This window comes from Cottoperca gobio, chromosome 3, assembly GCF_900634415.1.
Source record: "Cottoperca gobio chromosome 3, fCotGob3.1, whole genome shotgun sequence".
Classification (NCBI taxonomy): Eukaryota; Metazoa; Chordata; class Actinopteri; order Perciformes; family Bovichtidae; genus Cottoperca; species Cottoperca gobio.
The window spans coordinates 26778595-26797633 of record NC_041357.1 but is presented as its reverse complement, the minus strand read 5'-3'; the positions used below and the strand labels follow the sequence as shown (position 1 = coordinate 26797633).

The window sequence follows — 19039 nt, the reverse complement described above, 5'->3', positions numbered from 1 at the left end:
TGAGCGGAACAAACATGCTTCTCCCTTGTCCCCTTGGTCAGTTTCCATGGAAACGCTATTTCTCACCTTTACACATATGCTGTATGTTCATCCGACTCGCACTGTTCCCAGCAGTCAGCATGTGGTGCAAATGGACTTTATGAAAAAGTAGAGAACTAATGAAGTCTTTCATGTGGGTTCACGTGCGACACAGGAACATGAATAGCCCGAGCATCAGACCCCGAGGAAGTGCAGCTGCAGCTCGCAGTGTTCAACGGGTCTGAGGTTAGAGCCACTGTTTACCCAGCCGTCGTGCAACAGTACAATTAGGCTGTCATTTTAAATATCGGCCTTAGACCTATTACGAACGAAAAGGGCAGAGGCCAAGACAGTAACGGTAGGCAGAGTCACTTAGAATAATCAATTCTATGAGACTTTGTTTAGGGAAATGCACCAGTGAGCTCAAGGCCAGCGAGTTCAACCAGGAGTTCAGTGGAGATGAAGGGGAGCCCCTGGTGGTCGCAGCTGAAACTGCACCACTCTATATTCTTACCTGCATCTCAGACATTAGAAAACCAATTAAAAATACTCCATTTCTTGCATCTCTTCTCATTTTAAGTAAGTAAAAGTAATATCAGCAAAATGAAATTAAAGTATCCAAAGTGCTCGTAACCATACTAGTGAGTCATATAGGACATTATTAATACTCATCCATCAATGAGTTATTAGCATTTGATGTGATAAGGGTCTCTAACCACTCACTGCTTTTCTGTATGAGGCCACATGCCAAACAGTTAGGAACCACTGGTTTAATCTATAACAATAATAATAACTGGTACCCGTAGATGTCACATTTTGGAAATGTAATGGAGTTCAGGTGTAAAGTACACTGAGCTCAGGAAGCAGCGCTCGTGCAGGTTTACTGTCTCAGTAGAAGTTGGTGATTTAGCTACTGTTTTTTACCATTTACGGTATCTACAGTAGGTCCTATGCTTTCCTGTTTAGCCCCACTTAGGGGTGTCCACATGCTCAATGAAATGTGTTGACATAGTGTTGTCTCGTGTAGCCTACATTGATCGATCGATACTGTCAGTCTGGTACACTTGGCGAGCTCACAAACTGAAGTGTAATATAATCTTCTGACTGGAATACTAAGTCTAGACAGACCCGTCTCCATCGACGTGTTGTGAAGATCACAGTGCCTGTCTGTCTGCGCCGTACCTGCCGTGTTCAGCGCAGGTAATTAAACCCTAGACGCAAGACTGTCCATTAGCGAGAGCTGCAAAGACTCAAAGACAAAGAGCAATGGCTGTGACCTTCGCAATACATTAACTCCTTCTGCCAAAGCCTCAGCTGTGATGTGTTGAACTTAAACCTTTAAGTAGCCACGATTTCCAGCTAAAGCCCGTCATATAGATGTTGCTGTTATTGCTTCAGAAGCGAGTCAGTGGCTCTAAGTGGTTCTTTCCAAAGACAAAGGTGCTATGACGGAGGGAAAATGTTTAAAACATGTACCACGTACACACACACACAGATGACCACACTGCGACCCCAACCTTCACCGTCCAATTCTTCATTCTTTTGGCCTCCATAACGCTCTTACAGAAGTACGAGTTCACTTTCAATCGGCCTTGTAGAAATGTTCTTCTCTTTTGTTCTCATGTTAGCTTTTGTAAGTTACGGTAAATGTTTTCCCGTGTTCTGATTGGCTGTGAAGCTGCTCAGTGACCTCCAGCAGTCATGACATGAGCACAGGTCACCTCCAGCCCCCGCATACCATCCAACACTTCCCTGTGAAGTTGCCAAGACGGCTTATCACGTCCACCGTTGACCGTGAGAGTTTTGAAAAGCCAGTTTAATGTTTAACTTGCAGTACCTGTGCGCTGGATTTGTGAGCGTGTGTGCGTTGTGCGTATTTGTGCAAATGACTTTACCAAGTGGGCTTGTTTGCATAACTGTGCACATTTGTTTGTGTGTAGTTAAAGAGTGTGTATATTGCTGACACATACTGTAGTGTATTTACAGATGCATGTGGTTGTTTGAGTGGTTTGGAGGAAGTTTGCATGTGTGTGTATTTTGTCTTACTGGGTTGTGTGCGTAGTGTGGAAGGATTGATTTATGCCTCCTCCACTGTGTGTACATGTCGACAGTTCAATGAGTTACACAAAGTGACACTGTGTGCTTGTGTGGGTGTATGTGTGTAAAAATCAGGATTTCTGGTCCCACACACACACACACACACACACACACACACCTCTGTTGCTCTGTTTCAGTTTAGCATATATATTTAACAGCAATTTACGACACAGCTTTTTCATTTGTTATACTTTTCAAATGTCCAAGTGACCTGAACTCTAGCTGAAGTAAACATACAGACTATGTCAGAGCTGTTTTAAAATATTCATTATATTCTTCCAGAATGAAATGTTTCAGCTGTTGCATTTTCCTTCATTACAGTCCAGTTTGATGCTGTGGAGAAGTCTCGAATGTCGCCTACCAAGGATGGGAAAACCCGCCCGCTGCAGCGACACTCCAGTGGCTGTCTGGTCAACACCAAAATGACTTCACTGGACCACTGCAGCTCCTCTCTCGGGGAGCGCATTGACCCCACCATGCCCCTGGAAAGCCAGTTGTGAGTCGGATCTCGTTGTTTTCTTAAAAACCACTTTGGCCCTCTGTGAGCGGATTTCACTCCTTTTTGTTTATTTAAATTTCTTCTATATTCTGCTCTCACCATTCCTTTATCCCCCTTCTTCCTCATCCCTATTTCCTGTTGTTCGCTGTAGCTGGTACCATGGAGCGATCAGCCGAACAGATGCAGAGTCTCTGCTCAGGCTGTGTAAGGAGGCCAGCTACCTGGTGAGAAACAGCGAGACCAGCAAGAACGACTACTCCCTCTCCCTGAAGTAAGGACAGCGCTCTCTTTGCCTTAAATAACGAGCCACAAAAGGGATTATCTGATGCACAAGCAGACATGACAGCTGGCTGAAAAAGTCAAATGCTCCATGTGATTCCGCCTGCTAAAGTGTCATAGAGTTAAGAAAGTCAAGTGTCTGTAAAAGTGTTAAGTGTTATTTGCAACAGGCTCTCCCACCGCCTGTAGACGCATGCTTACCGGGGGGAGACGATTGTGGACGAACATCTTGCTCACAAAGGTCCTTGTATACCTGTGCCCCAATAGTCTGCTGACTCGGCCTTTTCAATATGCTAATCATTTTCACCTTTCCGACCTCCATCTCCCAACGACATCCCGCCCGTCCCTTGTCCTGCACCTCCCCCCGCTAACCCCTCTGACACCGCCGGCTCCTTCATTTGCTGATGTGCCCACAACACAGTTAATGCTGCCCTTCATCAGCGACCCCGGATCCCTGCCGCATCCAGCAGAGGGTTCAGAGGAGCCACTCTGATTGGTTTAGTCCAGTCTGACATTTGGTAGAGGTTACTTTAGCTTGAAGGCTCGCAGCGGAGTCACTTCCCATTCTTTTGACAGGAATGTGCGCCTGTGGCAGGTGTGTTTTTAATGATTTTATTTTACTGCCGGGTGCAAGTTCTAGGTGTCAAAGTCATAACCAGAAATGTGTAGCCCTCTGAAAAACTTGCCAAAGTCAATTTTGGTAGATTAGCTTGAGCCATCAGCTTTAAAATCTTAAAGTCTTTGCTGACAAATGGTCTTTTTTTAATCCAGATGACATTTAGAGAAATCTCCACAGCTCCATGACAACCTGGAGATGAGATAAAACTATAATATGCTAACAGACGCTGATTAGCCTTCGTTATTACGGCAGAGCTCACCTCTCTGGAGGCTTATATGTCTTGGCAGGGAAACATAATTCTCCAATCCTCTTCATGCTACTGTAGCTGACCGTCTAACTTCCTGTTCCAGTGACTGATCATCTTCTTATTCGTATGTGACGGCTGCTTTTTCTGCCTAACTTATCAGAGCCACCAAGCTCACACACTGACATCCTGCCTACAAACCAAAGACTAAAGGCCTGTTTGACTGGTTGAGAACTAAACACTGTCTGTTTTCAAAGTATCCTAAGATGCTGTCTTTTAATCACCTGCAATGTGAAGTTCAGGCTAAATAATATTCCTTGGAGATTAAAATGATTTAGTACTCTATGGATAACCAGGACAGCCAACAGAGACGATACATGGTTAATAAGTGCAAACAAAGACCAGAATATATGATTCAGAACCACACACACACAAATCGCCCCATATTCTGATTTCCCACAGAGGTTTTGCAGCTAAATGATGAATATAAAACAGACGTATAGCCCTAAGTGGACTAGACCCATGCAGTATGTCCAATGTAGATGGAACACAAAGTTGTTCCTATCTGTATGTTGGTATAGGGAGCGATAATGCACAGGATGAATGTGATGAACACACTTCCAATAAGCACCAGTTCAATTTCAGAGCATGAACCTATGAAGATATTTTGTCTTTGTAAAGCTAAAGAGATTTAGTCCACCCCGTCTCTCTGTTATGGTGAAAAGGAGAGCCTAACAGTTGTCCAGCTGGCTCTCAGCAATGAGCTGCACTGTTAGAGCAGATGATGGAGGAGGACAGTTGGTAAAGGGATTCACTAATGGGCTTCAGTTGCTCAGGTAGATGGAAGCTTTACTAGTTAGTTTATTGACCATATTATTCATGACGATTCATTCAGAACATCTACTTGCCACTTGTCTTCTTCTCTGAACTAAAGCTTGATTTCTTTTCAAAAAGCAAGTAGTTGGATGACACTATTTTAACTTTAAAAATTAACTTAGCGTACGTCATAGGCCAGGGGACTTCAACGTTTTTCAGGCCAAGGACCCCCAAACTGGTGGAGCAGGGACCCCCTACTGTATATATTGTATAGAAGAGGCTTCAAGAGGTCCGTGCGACAGGGGTGGGAGGGGGGTTTGCGTGGTGTGAATTTATTTTAGTTCACCCCTCTACTTTCCTCCGCTCTGTCTCTGACTGTAGGTGTGTGTGTGTGTGTGTGTGTGTGTGTGTGTGTGTGTGTGTGTGTGTGTGTGTGTGTGTGTGTCGGGAGCGAAGTCCCGCCCTTAAGCTATTACATTTCACTCACCAGTAAATACAATTTCTAATGGAAGCTGTGAAGTTGGGCCTGAGACTGAAGACTTGCAGGTGAAGTCTTGTAGTGGAGATTCAAAGTACATAACAGAGGTGACTCATGTTGGACCTCAGTCTGTTCTTGCTCTGCATCATAAGAGAAACATTTTTGGATTATTGTTCTGTCTTTGTCTTGGAGTGATGAGATAAATGATAGTGTAATAACATAGCGTTATATAATAGCTGGCATTGAAAGCAACTGCAGAAGGCAAAAACATTAATATAGAAAGATTCTTGAAGCTGTGTGTGTAGACAGGTGTGTGTTTGTGTAAGTCAGCTCCTGGCTGTCACAGAATGACATATCTTGTGCCTTTTTGGCATCAATCAGATCAGGCGTGGAAAACAGCAGGGCAATTTGTAGGAATGACAGGTGCCACCGTACTGCAGGCAGAGGTTACTGTGAGTTCACCCGTTACCCGTCTCACCTGTTGCCACGGAACAATTGTAGAAACCCAAGGTGAGGATCCTCCATGTCGGAGGTGGCTGAAAAATGTATAGGGCCATGAGGTGGCACGTATGTGTCTTGCATTATTGATAAAGACAGACGTTGCGGAGAACTCCAGGCCTCAAGAGAAAAGCATTTTCTGTCTGTGTTCTCCTCCTAACCCCTTTCCTTCTCTCCTTCTCGTTGTTAGAAACATATTAAACCCTTTTATAAGTCTGTCAGAGCACAGTGTCATCCTGTTTCTCACCTGGAGAGAGAGCTCTGCACAGCTCCACTGGCTGAGAAGAGAAAGAGTGAAAGAATCCAACAGAAACAGACGAAGGGAAACTGATCAGCCATTTGAAAGAACAACCCAAACATATTTGCATCTGCAATTTAACTCCTCTTCAAAAGTCTTTTTCATCTTCCTTTATGTGTCGAGTCAAAGGATTGTCTAGAACACGAAAGCTATATTTCATGTGAGTTTGTATTTAGCCAATCAAAGCACAGTTTTGTCAGTGTTCTCTGATCCATCGAGCAGATTGTGTTTCTTCAACTGTTTATCCTGCTTCACTAACTATATCCTTTTTACATCAATTGTGTTTTAAGAGTTGCTGTGCTCACCCGAGGTAGACTCATTCAATCTGTGCTCATATATTAAAGTATGAGCGAACAGGATGTCCATATATGCTTAATCGCTTCTGCCAGTGGTCATTATCTTCTGTCGGATGACTTTGCCTTTTCTGGTGCCACAGATTCATAACACTGAGAGCATCATTCAGAGAGCAATATGTTGAAGGTGGAGATAAGCTGTGATTGCTGTCGGGCTGCTCTGAGAACTCCAGGGTTCAAATCTAAGTCATATACCTCAATAAACATGGACGGCAGAGCTCCCCTGTGAGATTAATCAGCAAACACGGGGATATGATAACACCACAAAGATCTGTCGTCTTAAAAATAGCCCCATATTCGTTTATCAACGGCCCTGCTGCGTTGCTGTGTTGCTGTGTTGTCCCGGCGTCTGTCTCTGCAGGACTGTAACGTGATAAGCAGCCCAGTTGGGAATCTAAAAATGATGCTCTTGATGTGTTTGCCTTTTCAAGTATGGCTCTGTGTCACGTAACGCCTGGTTCCAAGCGCTCCACAAGAAGACTCATCAAATGCACTTTGCTTGGAGGATTATTTTTTAAATGAGCCGTCCTGGCACCACTTGCAATGATAGAGCTGTGGCGAGGGAAATGTGTCCTCCTCTCCTCAAATCATGATCAACTTGTTAATGATACACATAAATATTGAGGCCAGAGGCGATGGATGTAATGGAGAAGTCTGATAGTTGTGTTTACTTCCGTTTTATGGCCCGGCCAGCCTGCAGCGTTCGTCTTCAGCTCGCCGATAAAACATTATGTTAGCATTTCCATTTCAAATATTCTCCATCATCTGCCACACGCGGCAGTGTACGGTAACTCAAAGCCTCGTAGAGCAGATAGAGCATATATCTGGTTTAAGTAATAACATTAATAATCCCACTAATATTAAGAAAAAAGAATCTGCTTATTCCTGATGGATGTCCCTTTATTGAACCGTGTACATGCTCAGCAGTTTTGCACTTCAGCGTTATCGCTGTGCCGGTTTCTGTCTCTGCATCCGGGAGAGAACGCATCTGCAGGCTTTACACATGCAATTATGAGATAAGTAAAGAATGGACTTGCCTTTTATGTTTAAGGTGCCTACAGCTCAGTTCTTCCTGCTGTTGATCACAGATAATGGACACATGCACAAACATGTGTGTATCTTCACAGTGGGAATGTATTCAATGACCTCAGAAATATGTCTTTTGGTATTAGTTGCTTCGCTTGTCTGCCTGAGTATTCACGGATGATAATCAGAAACAAATACACACGGAGAGAAGCAATGCATGGGATTGAGGTTGTAAAGCTCATCAACACGCTTGACCACCCTCTTCTCTCTTTATCTTATCGCCGTGCTTGTTCTGTCTGTCAGAATTCCCACATCCTAGTTTGGTTGATGGAATGAATAATATCTCTCGTATTCAACACCTTGTACACACTGATCCTGCGTATGCACAGTCCTCAGGAGAGTCCTGTTCCACACCATCATTGACGGGAACAGAATGCGTAGTGCAGATAACACTAACTGGCCCTGTGAGTCTGAGGGGCCGCAGCTTACCTGATGTATTTGGCTGCTGTACACAGCAAGAGTTAGTGAGAATGGTAATCCTTTCTCTCCTCTTTCTCTTCCAGTGTAATCATCCTTCTTCTGGGCTTTTTCGGCAACATGGGTTACATTTCAAATTAGGGAGGTAGCAGTAAAAAGGGAAGGAGTTTAGAATGAGCTGGAAAGAACTCCTGCACATTATGCTGATAACAGGATGTAATGCCCAATTGCAGCAAGTGGGTGCATATTGCTTGAGCCTGCAGCAATCTTAACTTGCTAGAAGCATTAGCTGCTGATTGGAAAAGCTAGTGTGCTTTCTGCAAAGACAAATGATTAAAACAGTACATTTACAGCAGGACGATGAATTCCTGTTGCTCCAAAAATAGTAATTTTCTATTTTAAAGCAGAAGATTACTGGCAAGCTGTAAAATGTATCGATCGAAGTCCCCTGGAAACGCACGAGAGCTCTTAATTTGCTATGTATTTATGGATGTAGCTTAAGTGATTTATCCTGGGGGTTCATTAGCCTCATCCTTATGCTCCGCTGGTGAAGCCCGGCACCTTAAGCAACCTGCCTTTTAGTCTCATCCCCAGACAGCTCTAAAGTTATCAAAGGTAATCCAGCTTTCAGAACATTGTCACGTATTGTAGGGAGCAGCTACTGTGGGAGTAAATGAGAAAGGAGCTGTCGAGGAGTGAATCTGTTTCAGGCTTCTGACATACTTTCTCTCTTTAAATTGGTTCTTATCTATGCTACATGGCTCTAGGCACAGCGGGGATGGTCTGTTGGTCTGCTACTTTGGTCTAGACTGAAATATCTCTAAAACTACGAGATGAATTGCGACTACATTTGGTGCAGATGTTCTCGTTTCCTAGAGGACGAATCCCAATGGTTTCTGTGATCCCTTCACTTTCCATGTAGCGCAACCAGAAGGTCAAAGTTCAATATCTACATGATGGATTGGAGTATTTTTGTTGAGACATGGTTACCATATAATGCGTCTTTTTTTACACATTAAGAAATACTTCAAGGTGTTTACAGAAGTGTCTTTTGTAACGGTTTATGGGGGAAATGCTTTTTGGGTTGCAGCGGATGTTTCTCTTGCAGTACCACGAGCGGCCACTGGAGCACATTGGCAGCAAGGCTGTGTGGCTGCACCGTATCCATCTCTCTCAATGCATCCATGATGCTGACATGAGCATTTAGCTCAGAGCGGTGAATGTGGCTGTCGCCTCTTCGTCTGGTTTCACTTTGTTTTACACAAAGTTTATTTTCGTGCTATTGAAGATGGAAATTGTCACTATACATGATGTATAAAGACTCTTGGACTTGTTTTATAGAACTAACCAAATGTTTTCTGGCCCTTTTTTCTTTTGTCTCCTTCTGTCCCCAGGAGCAGCCAGGGCTTCATGCACATGAAGCTGTCGCGGACGAAGGAGAACAAGTACATCCTGGGCCAGAACAGCTGCCCGTTTGACAGCGTGCCCGAGATCATCTATTTCTACTCCAGCCGCAAGCTGCCCATCAAGGGTGCCGAACACATGTCCCTGCTCTACCCTGTAGCCATCAGGACACTATAGTGCTCTGGGTCACCTGCAGGCGTTAGCCCCTGCAGTACCCACTGGGTCACCCTGTGGCTTCACACTTCCTGTCCTTCTGGTCAAAGCCCAGGAGGCTCATGGGAAGATGAACAGTGGCATCCCGAAACTGCTGATCCTAACTCACCTCACTGGCCGACGGATTCCAGACCTGCTTTGAAGGCCTACTGCAAACTAACTACACATTACAGACTCAATGTTGCAGAAGTCTTTATTATTTTATTTTATTTATGACAGACGCCCACTTCATTACATCACAGACTGACTATCTGATGAACATCATTTTATTGATTCTTGAGCTGATTTCCCTTAGCACTTAACACTCAAAGAGAAAGAAAGGTACAACATTGTAACATTTGTCACTGGGGTGTAACTTTTCTCATAAAATGTTGTACCTTTTTCCTAAAAGTGCACATTATGAAAATTGTGTATGAACAAATATTGTTCGATTTTGCTCATTTACTCTCTTGATACTGTAATTTCTTTGTAAGGGAACTTAAAGATTGTAAGAGCCGAGTGAGGGAAGCAACATTTACGAGGCCTGTTGAGGAATATTGTCCACATGGGCCCCATACAGTGGTCAGGATATTGAATAAACTGGCCTTGTATGAATAGTGTGTCCCCAGCTGCGCGGAAATAACAGGCCTGTGAGCAGTGCACACTGATCTCTCTATCTTGTCATAGTACATGCTGTCTGCTATCCATCACTGAGTGGGTGTATCACACCAATGACGGTGTAAGTACCATACTGGTGAGACAGGCAGGAGATCATGATGGATGGGTCAACTCATCTGACACAGTACAATTGGCTGAGGCGAGAGACCAGAGCCTGTCCAAATGGACCAAATTGGCCCCCGCTACCCCTCTTTAGAATGGCTTTGCATCGGGAGAATGAAATATGCCTGCATTGTCTACCTCAGAAAATCAATTTCATTCGCCCATCTGCAGATCAATAGGTACCAAGGGATTGCAGACATCGATCTGCCCTCCCTTCGACATTCCCAATTCCCTTAAAATTGCATCATCGGTTTTTAGGAATATGTCTTTTGAATACACTTAATCCAAGATTTCTTTTTTATGAAAACACAAGGAGATTTTCCAGATCAGCAATTGTATGTATAGTCACTATGATACTGTGTGATGTCAGTAACAAATGTTTGGTTAATGCCTTATAATGCATGGGTCAAATCAGTCCGCTAGATCAGCTGATTTCCAGTTCTGCTTTTAACGATTGTTCTGTGACTGTAATTTATTCTGGGGTAATTATTACTGATGTGTTACTCCTTTGTGATGGCCCGTCGGCCCCCATTGTTCTGTGCCGATGTGATCGTGTTTTTTGGGACTACTCCAGCCTCTTCTACTGTGGTGCTTTGCATTTTTGTTGTTTCAAGTTCTGCTAAATGCACGTTTGCCTCAGTGGCCTGACTCTGGGACACGAGTCCCGGCGTCTCCTGACCAACGGGATTGTCAAGCCTCACGTGAGAGACGATCGCATATTCTCCCCCGGACCAATCACAGCGCAGCCTGTTCGAACCGGAAAGAAACGCCTACCTTCAGCCTGTCATGCTTCCTCGTTAAAATCTCTACCATCTACCCGTTACTACCAGATGTGCATACATGTGTGAATGAGTGAGTATGCATGTGTCCAACCTGTCCAACATGTGTACGGTATGTGTACGCATATGAGAATGTGTGCACACACCCTTCTGAGTTCTAGTGTTTTTACCCTGCTGGTACAAACTGGTGACAGCCCTCGCTTCAACCTCTTTGGTTGTCGACACCTTTTTGTTTTCTTCCTGAACTCAAGAAACTAGAATTCAGCCCAATGACTCAATTTCTTCTTGTATTTTCTTATTAACCACATTTTGTTTTACCAACTCGTAGCACTGACCTGTCCTGTGGCCTGCTCTTTGCAGTTTATTATAACAATGATGTGTCAGCGCACAACATGTACTGCATGTACAACATGTACTGCTGCAGACCAGTAACAAGAAGAGGCTGAGGCAGTGCCTAATGCTTGTAACAAGCTGCCTCTTCAGAGGAAACCTTTGTCGGTCTTATGAGTTGAAAGAAATGTGGTTTGATCAGCAAATCCCTGTAGAAATGGACATTTCTGTGGGGCTTTAATCCAGAGTGAAGATAACTGACACTAGGAGTTAGAAACAGACTTAAGCAAGCATAACCACTGTAAATACAAAGTCCAATACATGTTGGCTTTGACTCCGCTGTGTGCTATGCAACTATAAACTGCAGTCATTGAAGGGAAAATTATTGGTGTGTGTGTGTGTGTGTGTGTGTGTGTGTGTGTGTGTGTGTGTGTGTGTGTGTGTGTGTGTGTGTGTGTGTGTGTGTGTGTGTGTGTGTGTGTGTGTGTGTGTGTGTGTGTGTGTGTGTGTGTGTGTGTGTGCGCCTCCACCAAATGTTTATGACAAATGTGATGGTACAAGATGTCCACCAGGAAGAGATGTAATCAGCACAGAGACCTGATTCGTTACAGAGAATAGTTTGCAGGAAGTGGGACGTACACGGACCTTTATTTTGTTGGAGCAGTAAGTGAGCAGACGGATGTTGCTGCCATCAGATCGGTATGTCATATGAGGGTGTCTGTTTATGTGATGAGGCAACCTCTGCAGCTTTATTAAGCAAACGTATGTTGTCGAAGTGGACCTATGTATTTTCTTGAGAAAAGATATCCTAAGAAGAAATGAAATAAACTATATGTGTGATGTATCCTTTAAGTTCCGAATGTTCCCTGTTTAAGAGATGAGATGTTGTCAGTAGAGGCTCTTTATTTAGTTACTGCTGCTGCTGATGAGTATTACTCTACTAGAGGGAAGAGCCTGCGTATGGCGGCCGCACTGCCTAGAGAGAGGCCTTAGCTATCTGGAGAAAGGGGGAAGTGAGAATAAGGGGGAGACAGAGGGGAGGGTGTTCTGACGGGGGGAGGGATTTGCTGCAATCAGCAGACACACTCTTCACATTCGTATATTTCTATCATGAGAACCTGAAAGAGCCCTTCTCCTCCCTTTAGAAGTGTCTTAAAGTGAGTGTGTTTGTGTGCGTGTACACACAATTGTGCATGCATGAAACAGTATTTGTGTGAGTGTGAGTGTGTACTGGTGTAAGCAACCATTGACTTGTCCCGTGTGTATCCTGTGTATCACTTTACCGTGGTAAAGTGGCATGTGTGAGTTTCCTTTGTGTACATTTCCGTGCCACGTATGTATGCACTACTATAACATATCTCTGTACAGTCCCTCATGGCCAAATGTATATACTGAATGTAATGTATGGGGACAAGAGGCATCAAGGTTCAAAAGAAATAAAAAAAATGGGTTTATGAGTTAATGTGTGATATAATGTTTCAGTGATCCTTATTTTTCTTTTTTTCAAACGCATAATTATTCAGCAAGAGAAAAAGCTCCCTCCTGCTTCTTCACCATCACCAGTAACCATGGTGAAGGCCTTTGACTAACAGTGGAGAGTGACCATTGTTTGAGCCAAGGACAGAAAGCTGGAGCTATTATCAAGCAGTACTCCAGCACTTGTTGTCCTCTATTGATCCACTTTGTAGCGCAGTCCTGTAATAATTCTTCTTCATCCCAGAAGCATTTTCTTGATGTGTCCAAAGCTTACAAGTCCATATTTCCTGCAGCACAAGTAGGTTCCCTGCTGCTTCCAGCGATCACACCTCTGACCTTGTTTCCAATAAAAAAGAAGTTTATAGCAGCATTTTATGAATGCAAGCTTTTTTTTGTCCGCACTGTGACTTTAATGAAGTGTAAATCATACATTATTCTTGGCATTTGAAGAAAGGCTTTGCCTCAAGTTGCAGACTTAAAGAAAAACTAGCGTTGATTTCTAATGGCAACACTTCATTTTATTGGTCTGTAAAATAGGTTGGTGCTAATTCTTTTCCAAGAAATATCATGGAAGAACCTGCGCTAAAAGTCCAATTTAAACCTTAGTATTATTCATTCATGTTGAAACGTAATTCTCTTTATTTGTTGAATTGTGCGCTTTCCTGTAAACACATTTTTGCATATTGTGATGACCTGCTGAGCGCCGACCGTCTACGTTATACGATCAATTATTGTGAAGTAATTAACTGGAAGTGAACTGAACAAATCGTCTCTATTGTCCCAATGATTAGTGCTGAATCACGCAGCGCTACAGCCAGAGGGAAAAACCAGCACATCCATGTTTTATGGATGCTTTGCTACAATTACAAAAAGGATCTAGAGATTGTCTTAATTGTTTTTAATGTGCTGCTCTTATATTTCCCGTGCATAAGCTGCACTTTGTGCACTGTATTCATTTCTGTGACTGTGGACACGTTCCAGTCACAGACACTACGACACTAACAGGCTATCACACACACGGGGGTGTTACTCTACATGCTCTAGTGAAATCTCTCATCTTTTACCCTAAAATCCCTGTTAGAAATGTTGCATTGTGACACCAAAAGATGTTTTCTTCACTGCGCATTTTGGCCACAAAGCATCTGGCAGGCTTCCAGGAAGAGCAGAGTGTAAATGTAAAGAAACACTGAACACTCACTGACTCCACTAGTTTGATAGGATGCAGAATCTGTAATCAAGTTTGTCTTCTACAGTAACTGGAAGTCAGACAGTGAGGACTTTGTGCATGTGGCTCTGACAGGGAAACAGTTTGCAGCTGCACGTGTCTGTGTGCAATAAACGTTATTTGCTCCATTTTGGCCACTTTTATTTGGAGGATTTAATACAACATTGTTCAATAACAGCACTTTCTAGCCACATGCGTATGCACTGAAGTACTTCTGAAGAAATCACCCATTTCACCCAACTCACTCAATCCACATCTTCAGACAAAACAAGCAGTGAAGTTGCTATTTTTAGTTTCTCTCAGTGGTTTGTTCATGATCTTTGCCTCTTACGCTGCTGCAGCTCAGTTCTCCTCCAGAGAAGCTCCATCAAGGGTTAAAGCAGCTGGGATGAAATGCATCAAAGACGCTTTTGTGGACAAAAAGAGTGCCGGAGAAGAAGAAGGGGAAGAATAAAAGCAAAGCTTGAAAGCAATGAATGGCCCACAAGGGAATATAATGGCCTTGTGTCCAACCAAAGCTCATTTCATATTCCACTCAGTCACGCCAGTCAGAAAGCAATCTCAGGTAACAGACCTGATGTTAATAACACATGAGTTGCCTCCCTTCAGAAAGACAAAAGCGGTGCAGGGCTTTATACCGTCTCTATCCGTTCCTCCTCCTCTGGCACATCAGAGGATTTCACCTGGAGAGGATAGTGTTAGTATTGTTCTGCTCGTCTGTGAAGGCTTGATTAGAGGAGCTTTTACAGCGTTTCTAAAGGTCTGGCATTGATGATTTCTATTGGCTTAACATATCGCCTGTAATGAGACGGAGCAGCACCTTGCTCATTACCTGAATCCCGGGTCACTGTGGGAGTAATTGGGCAGATTTGTGCCAGCTTCAAAGCTCCAGACTTGATTCATTAAGAAGTCATATTTCCAGTTGTTTAAGACATTTCCTGTTCCTGCTCAGGTGTTTTTGTTCCATAGATATGCAGCCACCACTGTGTCATTATGATAACGTTTGAAAGAACACACAGAGAAAGTCTCACAAACGTGAAGAATAATATCACATCTATTCAAAACCTCTTTGACCCTTGATGAGGCGTAGTCCTGCTGTGATACAAAGCCCCATGAAGAGGCGCTATATGTATCATAAACGCTACTTATGGAATAAATATACTCGTTAGATGTGTTTGGAATAGCCAGGTCTTACGTTGATGAAGAGCTTTTGAAAGTGCAAACAATACTAAATACTTCATGTAGTTTATTGCAATTTCCGTTCTCTTTTGACATAAGGCTGGATATAGAGGATTTAATATCAAGAGATTACATATAGTCAATACTACTCCCACAGTTGACAACAAAAGGGACTTACATATGGTCTGCAATAACAGCTTTTCTTTACCATACGTGTGGCGGCCTTTCAGAGTGTCTCCATGACAACTTCACATGGTTTTCCACAGTGAATCGTTCAGAATATCCTGAAAGCTGCAGTTATGAGGCTCGTGATGGCAGCCTATGAATAAAAACAGCAGCAACAGACAATACACAAACATTTATGTATGCTGCAACATATAGTCGACCACATGTGACTTCACAGCTTGATGGTCTAAATGGAAATTGGTGCAAAACTATTCCCCTGCTCGGTTTGAAATCCTACAGTTTTATCCTAGCAAGCGGTCTCCTTTTTTAATTTGCTAGAAAGGCAATGACGCGTTCATGCACTATTGTTTGACACTGTTTCCTTCAGCACAGTGGAAATGCTGTATTTGTTCAAATACCCTCGGAGGCGTTTGGAGGTGGAAATTGCCCGCAGGTGTGCGTGCATATAAAACAGTAATGGGGACAGACGGGCACAACGCGCAGTTTGGGTGCTGTGCTCATGAAAGGGCAATCCACTGATTGAGCTGTCACATTCACAGATGCAGTAATAAAACCAAGCAGGGCAATTACTGTAAATGGAGAACGGTAGGTGGTGGAGGTGGAGGGGGAGGGAGGAGGGGGGGTGATACCCAGATGGGAGACAACGAGACAAAGCAAATGTAGCCTTCTGTAATAAGGGCTCAGCTAGTGGTAACAATGCTCTGACAAGCACAGCAACATCTCAGTGCATGTTCATAAAGCGTATCTGTGCAACTTCCTTTTCTTTATGTTACTGGCTGTCTACTCATATTGCCTTCTTTGACAAATGAAAGCCCATAACTACAAATAAAACAGCCATTTATGAAACACTGTGCAACAGAGGCCTGATCGAGAGCATGGTTTGAAATGCAGGTAAAGGCAGAAAGAGCATTTAAACAAGAAGTATGTCTGCTCGGGTGATTTATGACGATCAGTCATATCTGGATATAAATAAACTACTGCACTGCCATCTAGTGGACACGTGTGTGAACTACAGGTTGGGTTTTAGAGCACTGTGTGAGGAAACAATACTTTTAGGATTATATTCGTTTGTACAATTAAGAAACAAAGAAGACAAATGGAGTCTAGAGAATAGACTCAGTTTTCCATACCAGACAAATTAAGTGCTTTTGCGTGACTTATGTGGTACAGCGTGGTGATTTGACTCCTAAATGTCAGGGCTGCATTATTTTAAATTAAGTAGAACAATTATTTAAGGCTGAGGGATAAGGTTAGCAGAGTAGACCATGTCGGCTCATTTAATAGTGTTATAAAATTGTATGTGTACATTATTTTGATATATTTCCTTGGGAAACGTAACATTCCATTTAGCATGTTTGATTATTGCTGTGAGGTACTTTTATAATGAAATTAAAACATTTTAAATGTGTGGTTTATTTTCTTCTTTGTCAGCCTTTTAGAAACGGAGATGTTATGGCAGTTCATGATTTTTGTAGTATGTTTGGTGTCCAGTTTGGAAACACAGAATAATAGAGACAGAGAAGGCCAATGCAATAAGCTTACAGGCAATGTAACGTATTCAATAACAGGAAGACGCAGAAGTTGATAAGGTAAGCATGATCACATTTATTACAAGTCTAATCACATTAATAACAAAAAGCTGTCATGACCTTTGTGGAACTCAGATGTAATACTGTAAACCGGAGTAAACAGGGTAATAATAAAAGATCTGTATACTGTATGTCCAAAGCCATAATTTATCATCTCTGAGCAGCAGGATGACGAGCCTGTTCCTGCTCTCTCTTCTGTAAAAGCCTTTGTACGTGGGGTAATGTCTCAGAGTCCTGGGCCTCCAGCAAATATGAGCTCCAGGGCAGCCTGGATGTCACCGTCTGTGGCCTGCAGCACCCTCAGCATCAGCTCCTCATCCTGGATCCCCATGTCCCTGAGCTGCTGCATCTGGGACTGCCAGCGGCCCTAGCGAAACAAAAAACACGTTCACTGAATAAGTATTTCATCCAAAACACCGACCAAAGTCCAGAACAGAATGTAAAGCCTCGACTCCTGCCTCCATGTACAACTCTTCTACCATTTAGGACAGACAGGCCAGATACCGTTTACATATATACATGTGGGATTTAGCCTGTGAGTTTACAGCCTCACCTGCAGAGCAGACATGTTGGAGGCTTGCAGAGCTTGTTGTAGAGCCTGGCTGAAGAGGTCATTACTGACTGGGGTCCCTGCTGGCATAGGGGCTACGCCACTGGAGGGGTCCGCCTAGATTTAAGACAAAAAAGAAGAGTTTTCATCTGCAGTAATGTAGCCATGTTTTTATTCCATATAAATGTCTTTAATGTGCCACATTTGAATCTTAAGTCAGTACCATATTGATTCTGTGTTAAAGTAGTAAATCTCGTATCCAAATGTAAGTACATGTCACCTGGCTTGAAGTTGTTGGAGTGACTGCACTGCTGTCCGGAGTGCTGGCGAGGGCCAGAGCTGTTGCCAGCTCGCTCTGCGTTATTGGTCGAGGGCCCGTCGCTCCACTGTGACTCAGAGACACCGGTCGCATCCCGGCTGAGCCTCCTGCTCTGTGCGAGGGACCTGCCGGGCTTCCCTGTTACACACATTCAGACACACGGTTTAGACACTTCGTTTACCTGCACGTGTAATCTGATGTTGAGAATCAAGCAGAGACTCACCGACTGGAAATCGTCCTCATCGTCAGACATGCCCTCGAACATGAAACCCCCTGCCAGAAGAAAATAATAATAATTAGTATGCTCTATTTTTAAAACGGGTCTGCTGCTCGTTAGCAACATCTCTTAATAACCTTTAGCGATCCTCTACTGCCGGCCACAGGTTCTACCTGTCTTTTCCTTGCTCACCTGGCATATCACTGTAAGAACTGGCAGACACATTACGAGAGGAGCTGGCACTGGACTGAGCGGGCATGCTGCCTGCCACAGAGTGCAGGACCAGGATGATGGCGTTGACGAGCGCCGGGTGTGAACTCATCAATCTACGAAACAGACAGAAGCATGGATGTGATTTTAAATGACCTTCAGCGCGTCTGTACTGTACTCACTTATCATGCGTCACATTAGAGCGAATAACAAAAGGAAGGCAACACTCACACATCCAGCATGCTCGGGTCTGTGAACTGCACGAAGAGATCTTTGTCTTGGAGCACCCCTGAACATATAAAAGGGCGTTAGGGGAAATGTTACCATCTGCATATTTGCACGAGATGGCATAACAGTATTAAAATGACTCAATACAAGCAGGTCTTACCGAGGGCAATTGGGTCTGACTTGAGTCCTGGTGTAGCCACGATGATCTGATCCAGAGACTCTTTATTCGTCAGCATCTTATATACCTACATGTGGGGGAAAGAAAAATACATGTGTAAATGAAGCAGCAGCAGCAGAAGAAGAACAAGTAATAGAAACTTAGTTAAAGACTTCATGAACTGAAACATTTGATATTATCATCATGTACATCATGATTATTGTGCATTGCAGATGTGTCATCGGGTAGCATCAGTTACTCAGATCCTATCTACATATAGAGATAGACCAGGCCTCAAACTAAGTTCTAACCATCAACAATATAATACATCTCTGGTTAATACCAATGTCTGGTTCTGCTCTTTGTTTCAGAATCATTTCTGTATCACTCAGCAAATAAAAGACTTCCATGACAGGTCAGAAGACACTATAGATGCCGTCGTCCATTGAGGAAGGTTAAAATGTTGTACGAGCGCTGTGTTGAGATTTAAAAAGGTTGCCCCCGACATGCATCTCC

The 19039-nt window shown here is 43.4% G+C and overlaps 2 protein-coding genes across 6 annotated transcripts in view; one reads left to right on the top strand and one right to left on the bottom strand.

Annotated features, from left to right (window-relative positions):
* Positions 1-12656, top strand: part of shf (Src homology 2 domain containing F) — a 90292-nt gene extending 77636 nt beyond the window's left edge. For all 3 annotated transcript variants that reach the window (XM_029455479.1, XM_029455480.1, XM_029455481.1), the window contains 3 exons: positions 2437-2611; positions 2766-2885; positions 9097-12656. In XM_029455479.1, the coding sequence (XP_029311339.1) occupies positions 2437-2611; positions 2766-2885; positions 9097-9283 (482 nt within the window). In that variant the 3' untranslated portion in view covers positions 9284-12656. The remainder of the gene's footprint in view (positions 1-2436; positions 2612-2765; positions 2886-9096) is intronic.
* Positions 12657-16834: 4178 nt separating this feature from the next.
* LOC115024143 (ubiquitin-like protein 7) overlaps positions 16835-19039 on the bottom strand; it is a 4133-nt gene continuing 1928 nt past the window's right edge. For 2 of the 3 annotated variants that reach the window (XM_029455492.1, XM_029455482.1), the window contains 7 exons: positions 18527-18611; positions 18370-18427; positions 18121-18254; positions 17935-17984; positions 17673-17849; positions 17396-17509; positions 17069-17209 (listed from right to left, as the gene is read on the bottom strand). In XM_029455492.1, coding sequence (XP_029311352.1) covers positions 17069-17209; positions 17396-17509; positions 17673-17849; positions 17935-17984; positions 18121-18254; positions 18370-18427; positions 18527-18611 — 759 coding nt within the window. Of the gene's footprint in view, positions 17210-17395; positions 17510-17672; positions 17850-17934; positions 17985-18120; positions 18255-18369; positions 18428-18526; positions 18612-19039 lie in introns of all 3 variants that reach the window. The other variant, XM_029455485.1, reaches the window with a different exon arrangement.